General features: G+C 37.3%; 1 protein-coding gene across 1 annotated transcript in view; it reads right to left on the bottom strand.

Annotated features, from left to right (window-relative positions):
* The window catches only part of PPEF1 (protein phosphatase with EF-hand domain 1), a 95,175-nt gene that overhangs the window by 45,728 nt on the left and 39,605 nt on the right, over positions 1 to 9,842 (bottom strand). Inside the window, exon 7 of the mRNA XM_012806398.1 lies at positions 1,088 to 1,254. Coding sequence (XP_012661852.1) covers positions 1,088 to 1,254 — 167 coding nt within the window. The remainder of the gene's footprint in view (positions 1 to 1,087; positions 1,255 to 9,842) is intronic.

Here is a 9,842-nt window from a genome sequence, read left to right as displayed (position 1 = left end):
AGTTCACAGCAACCTCAAACTCCTGGGCTCAAACGATTCTCTTGCTTCAGCCTCTCGAGTAGCTGGGACTACAGCCACCCGCCACAATGCCTGGATATATATATGTGTGTGTGTGTGTGTGTGTATATATATTTTATTTATTTATTTATTTATTTATTTTAAGAGATGAGGTCTTGCTCTGGCTCAGGCTGGTCTCAAACCTGTGAGCTCAGGCAATCCACTGGCCTTGGCCTCCCAGAGTGCTCAGATTACAGGTGTGAGCCACCATATCTGGCCCTATTTCTACATCTTAAGAATCAGAATTGAAATTCTGTACTCAGGCCAGGTGCCAAAACTGCCCAAAAGATAAAGCTAATCAGTTGTTAAGCTTTGATGAAGGCACCCAAAAGCCTAGGACCAAAAGTATGATTTTCTTAATAATATCTCACTGCCCTAGAGCACTGATTTCTATTTTCCATACCATGAAAGATTTTTAAAAGTAAAAGAAGAAAGAAGGAAAAAGGGAACATTTGTCACCTACCGAGCCTTTCAGCAAAAATTCTCAAACCATCTAACCAAGCTTCATTTCTCAAATTTCCAGTGAGTCAGATAGTTGAAATGCTATGTTACAGCTGTTCTCAAATATGTTTATGAACAACTATGCCAGAAGCAATTACCATGTCATAAAAAACACACATCAGTGGAAAACATGGTACTAGTTTCTGAGACAACATCTGAGGCAAAGCAAGAGCAACAACAGAACGATTCCATCCAAATCTGTTCACAGAACCTACTACATCTCCAAACCTGGCCTAACACAACTACCCAGCACACAATTTGGCCTGTGAAGGATGGGCGTGGAACAAAAGAAAGAACATAATAGAAGGAAAAAGGAAGAACAGAACCAGAAAATGGGAAGGAAACTTCAGAGCAACTAATAGTCAGTAGAAGATTGGGGGTGGTGAATAAGGGTAAGCAGTGAGGTCTTCCTTGAGATTCCCCTCATCTCACCTTCTCTACCTTCCCCTCTAACTTTCTACTAGGAACTAAATGTGGTGGCATTTTCTAGAGTAGAAAATAAAAGAAGAAATCTAAAGGTCTAGATTACCTCAGATTCATCATAAAATCTTCATGGTTCCCTCGGTTCAAGTGCACGTCGTTGGGGTAGACGAGAAAACTCACCAATAGGATCATTAGGATCTCCATGGAATTTTTTCCTCTATCTACGAAATCACCATTAAAAACATATGGGTTGTTCTCTGAGGGGAGACCGTTCTGTGGAAGGAGAGAGGGAAAAACAAGCAATGAAAAGAATGTCCTTTTGAAGTAAGGCTTTGAACACATCGTCCCAGTGAACATGAAGAGAAGTGGCTGGGTTAAGTTCTTCCACTGGGAAAAATCTGCTCACTTGCTTGAGCCAATTTCACTCTTCCAGGGCAGACTTCTTCTGCAAGGGACCCAGAAGTGAGGAATTAGCTTGGGAAAGGAAGATTCCAGGGGGTTGTTCATTCTACCCACCACCTATTCTGAGTTCTCTCTGAAAGGAGCTGGTATTTGTCTATCAAACTTCTACCCAAGGAACAACACTAAACAAAAAGCCAGAAATCATTTATTCTAAGGGGCCCTATGCTAAACTTCTCAGGGCTGCAATTTCCTCAATTTACAAAAAGGGGATGACATTATAACCCTCCCCAATTCACATAACCTGAGAGAATGGATATGAAAATACCAAGTGAAAGGTGCTATGCACTGTGACTATGCTCAGGGCTGATACACTGCCAACATGCACTGATGCGACACCAGGTGTGTATAGCTGGCATATACTCTGTGTGATCACTAAACAGGCCATATTACTTGTTAAATATTTTTAATAATCACCCTTGAGTATGAGACAATGCTTTAAAATATAGTGTTAGCACAAAAACGAGATGAGATTAGGACAAAAGTCTGGTCTTTATAATAGCTTTTAATTTGTTTAGTCCTATATTACAAGACTTTAAGACAAAAAAAAACCAAATATAACATGGTTACATTTTCTCAATGTCATGCTTGATTTCCCTATTGCATGACTTCTATTAGACTGTAAGACAAATCCAATTTTTAAAATTTCTTTTTTAGAGACAGAATCTTGCTTTGTCACTTAGGCTGGAGTGCAGTGGCATGATCATAGCTCATTGCAACCATGAACTCCTGTGCTCAAGTGATCCTCCTACCTCAGCCTCTCAAGTACCTGGGACTATAGGCATGCACCACAATGCTGATTAATTATTTTTTAATTTTTGTAAAGATGAGGCCTTGCTATATTGGCCAGGCTGGTCTCAAACTCCTGGCCTCAAGCAGTCCTCCTGCCTTGGCCTTCCAAAGCATTGGGATTACACAAGCCACCACATCTGGCCAAACCCAATTTTTTTTTTTTTTTTGGCAGTTTTTGGCTGGAGCTGGGTTTGAACCTACCACCTCCAGTATATGGGGCCAGCACCCTACTCCTTGAGCCACAGATGCCGCCCCCAAATCCAAATGTTTTAGAAACACATCCCAAGGCCAAGCATGGTGGTTCAACGCCTGTAATCCTAGCACTCTGGGAGGCTGAGGTGGGTGGATTGCCTGAGCTCAGGAGTTTGAGACCAGCTTGAGCCAGAGCAAGACTGTGTCTCTAAAAATAGCTGGGTGTTGTGGCCAGCACCTTTAGTCCCAGCTACTTGGGAGGCTGAGGCAAGAGAATCACTTGAGCTCAAGAGTTTGAGGTTACTGTGAGCTATGACACCATGGCCCTCTACTAAAGGTAACAAAGTAAAAACTCTGCCTCCAAAACACATACACATCCCAAAAAGAAAAATTTAAGTATTCATTATTCAAAATACATGTTCTCCTTCAAAAGTTATCTTCATGAAATAATATATATACTCCGGTTATATCAGTCTTTTTCAAAGTATTTCCAAATTCCTTTTTTGTTATATTTCAAATTATTAAGAAAATCTTATTACTTTATACTCAACATCCTACTATGTCGATAGAATCAGGTGTACCTGCCCAAATAGAATTGCCCTGCCCAGGCAGAGTCAGGTTCATGACCCACCCAGGAAGGATCAGACGCATGTCCCTCCCAGGAAATAAGAATGCCACCAATTGCTACACACACTGATCCCCCCCTTTTTTTTTTGAGACAGAGTCTTACTATGCTGCCCACAGTAGAGTGCTGTGGAGTCACAGCTCACAGCACCCTCAAACTCTTGGGCTTAAGCAATTCTCTTGCCTCAACCTTCCAAGTAGATGGAACTACAGACGTTCACCACAATGCCAGGCTAAGCACCCTGACCCTTTAAATCCCCATCCACCATAACCCATGTGTGGGATTCCTTTCTTGATTTCATCCCACCTGCATCCAGGTGGAAATAAAGACCACATTATTTCTACAGAATGAAGATTCTGTTTTCCTTTGTTTCGTGCCTTGGAACAATCTTTCTTCCTTGGGTCCAGAACCTTTCATTCATATACATTTTAAGTTGTTCATATCAGTATAGTAGAAATAGTTGAAAAATATAATATTGGTTACAGCATATAACTTAGGGAGTCTAGAAATCATTTATGTAATATAACATGTTCTAAAGGCAACTGATAGCAAGCGAACAAATTAGCAGTAACATAATGTAATAAGACCAATTTTCTAGACCAGCTCCACTTTCACCCAGATGTCTTTGGGCAAATTATTATTATTATTATTATTATTTTGCAGTTTTTGGCCGGGGCTGGGTTTGAACCCGCCACCTCCGGCATATGGGGCTGGTGCCCTACTCCTTTCAGCCACAGGCACTGCCAGGACAAATTATTTAACCCCTATGAGCTGTTGTTTTCTGATCTGTAAAATGGGGATAATACCACACAGGACTACTCAAGTGAGAGTATGTATATAAAATTACATAAAAAATGTAAAGCATCATATGAAACAAGAGATTCATTTTATTATGACCTCCACATTATTTCTAAGATTTCAATAGTTGACATTTTCTTATATATTAATTCACATAACCTTATTCACATTGGGCTTAGATAGCACAAAACACTTGCAAAAATACAGGCTATTGCTCATGAAAACTTAAAGAAAAGGGAAGGATTCTTTGATACTCTTCCTCCCCCAGCTTCAGCTGGCTTGGATGAACAAGCTGGAAGAACTTGAGGGGTGCCAAAGGCTACAGATTCTTTTGCAATGCCCAGGTCTGAAGAGGTCTAGAGGAACAGCAGGAGAAAGCCCTAGGGTGAGAACATGGAAGAACTAGGTCTGAGAAGGACCTGTGGATGCTTGATTAAGGGGTGGCTCTAGTTCACAGCATGTGTGTGGTCCTGGTTTGTGGGAGATGAAATGTTGAATCTTAATAGACAAAGTGTAAGAAAACTTGTTCCACATCTCTGAAGCTAAAAGAACAGAAACACTTGTATTTAGGGGCACCTAAGAACACAGAGACTTCCTTTCACACTCTTGATGCAGGAGTAGAAACTGTTGTGTCTCCAACTATGGAAAGGCTTAACCTAGCTTAAGCAGAAAACAGAAAATTGAAATAAGCTAGTACTTAAGAGGATACTGCAACCAGAGAGAGATAGACCAATCAGATCTGCTAAAGCAGATGGTCCCTAATGAAACAGGACTGCTGGAGAAAAGAGAGCACCACTTCATTTTTTTAATAATAAGCAGAAACTAAAGAAGAAAAAGTCAGCAATTCTTGGCATTAAGAATATGCTATTCAAATGTAAAATGTCAATGGATTAAAGCTAACTAAAAAGAAAAAAGAATGATTGGGAAAATACATTATTGACCTGAAAGAGCAAGCAGATGAAAAAGTCACACAGAGCAAAAAGCAAAATGATGGAAATCAAGAATAATAAGTAAAAAACTAGAATTCAGAGCCAAGAGACCTAATATGCCAATAATAAGCATTCCAGACTCAGGAAAAAGGAACAGATGGAGGAGAGGCAACAATTACAAAAATAAGAGAGGGAATTTTCTCTGGTTAAAAAGAAACTTTAGTCTGAAGATTAAAAGAGCTCACGACTTCTATGTACAATTGATGGGGGTGGCGAAATTCCTATTATCTGATAAAAAGTGTAAGAAGAGGCCAGACAGAAAGAATGAAGGAAAAAGAATCAGCCTAATATCAGACTTCTCATCTGCAGTAGTTGAAAGGTAAGGGATTGTGAATAAAATCTACAAATTAAAGAGAAAAAAGGACTATGAACCAAGAATTCTGTATCAGCCAAAACACTAACTTTTCAGATTGATAGAAAAGTATCTGCACATGTGCAAGGGATTAAATATCACGAACAATATAAATGTTCAGGGTAGAAGAAAGACATATATGTTTATACAGTGATCTAATACCACAAAAATAGTGAACATGTATTGATTCCTTGTTATGTACCAGGCACAGTTTTGAATACTAGGAATACAGAAGTAAACAATACAAAGTCCCTGCATTCAAGGAGCTTGTATTTGGAGAAGATAGCATCCATATGTCCCATACAGGAAAACACTCAAGAAAATACTCTACCATATTACAAAATCCCAAAACCAGAGATGCCGGCATGGATGTGGAGAAAAGGGAACACTTTTACACTGCTGGTGGGAATGTAAACTAATACATTCCTTTTGGAAAGACATCTGGAGAACACTTAGAGAACTAAAAATAGTCCTGCCGTTTGACCCTGCAATTCCTTTATTAGGTATATTCCCAAACGACCAAAAATCGCATTACAACAAAGATATTTGTATCAGAATGTTTATTGCAGTCCATTTCTTATTTGCCGGTTCTTGGAGGAGGCCCAGTTGCCATTGATCCACGAATGGATCAACAAACTGTGGTATATGTACACCATGGAATACTATGCAGCCATAAAGAAAGATGGAGACTTTACGTCCTTCATGTTCACATGGATGGAGCTGGAAAATGTTCTTCTTAGCAAAGTATCACAAGAATGGAAGAAAAAGTATCCAATGTACACAGCCCTATTATGAAACTAATTTATGCCTTTTATACGAAAGCTATAACCTAATAACAGCCTAAGAATACAGGGAGAGGGGAGGGATAAGGGAGGGGGGAATGGTTAGAGGGAGGAGGATTGGAGGGATCACTTCTGTGGTTTATCTTACAAGGGTACAAGTGAATCTTTCTAAGAGTAGAATATGAACATTTTAACACAATAACTAAGAAAATGACATGAAGGCTATGTTAACGAGTTTGATGGAAGTGTTTCGGATTGTGTGTGAAAACCCACACATTACCCCAGAAGTGCATTAATGTACATAGTTACCATTCAATAAAAAAGAAAAAAAAAGAAAATACTCTAACTAAATAACAACAGTAACAAAAGGTCCTCAAGCCAGGGGAAGACCAAGAGGAAAGAATACAAACGTGAACAAGCAACCCTGAAATATAAATGTACAATTAAATATAAATCGATATGATAATATGGAACTTGCATTTAAGTACCAAGCAAGGATGCTACAAATAGAAGGGATATACTAAAGAAAACCCAATAATAGTCAAGAACTAAAAATATGGCATGAGAAATAGCTAATATTTGCCAGAAAGGTGAGAGGAGAAAAATAAAATGAGCTAACAAATCTTATCTGAATGGGGAAGATGGAAGGTGTGAAAACAGTTATTTTATTGGGAGAAATAGAGGAACATGGTGAAAGAATAAAGTTATAGGTATTTGAGAAATACACATACCCATTATTTATTAGAAATGTCAGGAATGAGAAGGTAACCATTAGTGAATGGAAAAGCACACTAAAAATTCTAAATAAAATAACAAAGAAAACTACCAAAGCAGCAAAAAGAAAAGGAAAAGGATTAAACAAAGTGAACAGTAAGGTAGATGGAAAATTTTTCAAATATATTTGTTGTTAAACTAAATGTAAATAGGTTAAATTCTCCCATTAAAATACCAAGATCACCAGACTACTAAAACACAAAATGCAGGTATACTGTTTGTGAGAAATTGTGATTGTTTGTGATTGAAATTGAAATTGTTTGTGATTAAGTATGAGAATCAATCTTACACTTGGCTTCAAAGAAATCTTAACACATTCAAAATAAGAAGCATTTTATAGGACACATTCTCATAAAAATGTGATTAGAAAAAAATCTAGCTTCTTGAATTAAAATGCTTGGAAATTAAAAATTGTAGTATTAATAAGCATTGGATCAAAGAGAAATCAAAGCAAAATTACAAGTTAAATAGAAGGCTCAGTCAAAACCAAAATTAGAAAAGATATGTAGCCTTAAATGCCTTCATTATTTTAAAAAAGCACATAAAAGACTGTATTTATCTTAGGAAATTAGAAAAAGGACAGGAAAACCAAATAAAAAGAAAAGCTAAAATTAAGGAAATAGAAAACAAAAAAGAAAAGATGCATAAACCTAAAGGCTGGTTCTTTGAAAGAAAAGGTAACTTTTTTTTTTGAGGCAGTCTCACTTTGTCACCTTCAGTAGAGTGCCATGGTGTCAAAAATCACAGCAATCTCAAATTCTTGAGCTCTTGCCTCAGTCTCCCAAGTAACTGGGACTACAGGTGCCTACCACAACACCCAGATATTTTCAGAGACAGAGGTCTTGCTCTGGCTCAGGTTGGTCTCGAGCTCCTGAGCTCAAACAATCACCTACCTCAGCCTCCCAGAGTGCTAGGATTACAGGGGTGAACCACCATGCCTGACCCCAAGAATAGGTGACACTGATAAACCCATCGTGAACCTGATTGAGGATTAAGCAAAAAAAAAAGAAAGAAAGAAAAATATATAAGATGAGAGAATTTGAAAAAAATATAAAGATACCAATAAATAAATAAATAAAAGAATTACATAGTATATATAAAGACTACTGACATCTATGGCAATATATTTTTACAATCTAGAGAAATGGATGATTTTCTTGAAAATCAAAAATTACCAAAACTGATTCAAAAGAGGGAAAAAACTTGAATAGTGCATTGGCCCTATTTGGCTTTATGGTGGAATTCTATCTCAGTTTTTAAGGGCAAACACTTTTAATCTTATTTAAACTCATGATTCACAACCTTGGCTGCACATTAGAATCATTTGGGTGATTGCAGTATATAGCCAAGTTTAAGTTTGAGACCCAAGGATTTAATTATTCCAAACAATAGCAAAAGATGAAAATCTCTCCAATGAATTTTATGAAACCAGCATAATTTTAATTTCAAAATTTAGGGAAAGCATTCAACAGTCTAAAATTATATTTATTATAGTTGGATGATAAACATCTTTTCCACTGTGATGACAGATTTTTTTTTCTTGTACTAAAATTTCTTATCTCCAGGTAAACCAAACTTTGACATAGGTAAATTCTTTGTTGTGTCTTATTTTACCTCTACTATGAGCAAAGACTAATGAATTTCTTTAGTTAAACCTCATTTTAAGCCAAAAATAGTAGTGGTCAGCTAGGACATCTACCTTATGTAGCACACTGCATATCCAATGAGTTTTAACCTTTTTAAAAAATCACACATTTTCAAAAAGTCTAAGGTTTGTGATAATGAAGCTTGTTCAACAGAATATGTCAAAATCTGTGCAAGTGCTTGCAAAAGGGATCTTGAAAGTATACTGACCTCCTGTAAGTGGTAAGCTACTCAAGGCAACCACTTCAAATGGAAAGATACTTATTTGGATGTGTAAGATCTGTCCTATTGGTTTGTGATTAGTCACATCACTTTATACAGTCAGGGTTCAAATCTGTTTTAGTCTTAGAATAATAAAAGTACTAAAAATAGGATGATAAAGGAACTAGTGTCCCGGGACATGAGTTTCTAGGATATTTAGGCTTCTGGCTACTGAAATTTCTATGAATTTCCAAAGAAGCAAAAGCTCATGCCATAACTCAGCCTTTACTCAGTTCTGATGAACCAAACCCTTTTGTAACTAACATTCAGACATGGAGATTAAGTTGACAAATACAGAAAACCCAGAATAACTACAACTCTGAACAGCATTCAGATGACCTGCAGGAGGTGGGGTGAGAGGAAGCAGACCACATTATATTAATTAACTTGAATAGAGACAAAAACAAGACATTTCCCTATCTTCTCACCTATTTCCTACTGAAGCATTTTACAACAGACATTGGGAAGTTATCCCAATGTATTTGGACATTTACCCAAGGCATATCAAATAGTAACCTCTGAACTCTCATTCTATGTTACTTTGATTTTTATTCCTTTTGCAAACCAAATTTCAAAGGTCTATTCTTGTGATTGTAACATACTGCCTTAATTTGGAAAGGAAAAAATGAACCACTATGACAGCATGAACCATATCAGTGATGGAGAATGAGGAACATGTTTCCTTGCCTTCACAGCTGGAAAATTACAGCTGTGGAGGTGGAGGATGGTGAAGGGAGGAAAAAAAGGAAAACAAGGTGGCATGGCTTCCCCTGGACCAGTATGGCACCCACAGGGTTACAAGTTAATTAGCTTCTCTCTGATTCTGTCCATGTGCATCTCTTTTTCAGCTTTAGGAGGTCACCACTTATGGCACTCATGGCATCAATTTAACAAACTAATTTGCCAATATTTGATCTAAAATTTCAAGCTTTCTATTTAGTGAGGGAAAACGTCTTGTAATTTTAGCAAGGCTGAGGGCCTGAATGAAGTACTTCAAAATTGGTCACTTTAATTAAGCGCAAGTGGCTGATTAAAATTAACCTTTTCAGAAAATAAAATCTAAAAATATGACCTAACTAATGATATGTAAATTGCTTCACTTGATGACAAAATTATATTTGAAGCCACATAAAGTTGAGTTGCCCTTTTAGCAAAGGTTTGTCATGGTTAAGAGTGTGGTACCCAAGAGGGAA

The sequence above is a fragment of the Otolemur garnettii genome, unplaced genomic scaffold (assembly GCF_000181295.1).
Source record: "Otolemur garnettii isolate 467f Iridium unplaced genomic scaffold, OtoGar3 scaffold00051, whole genome shotgun sequence".
Lineage (NCBI taxonomy): Eukaryota > Metazoa > Chordata > Mammalia > Primates > Galagidae > Otolemur > Otolemur garnettii.
This window is presented reverse-complemented; position numbering and strand designations above follow the sequence as displayed.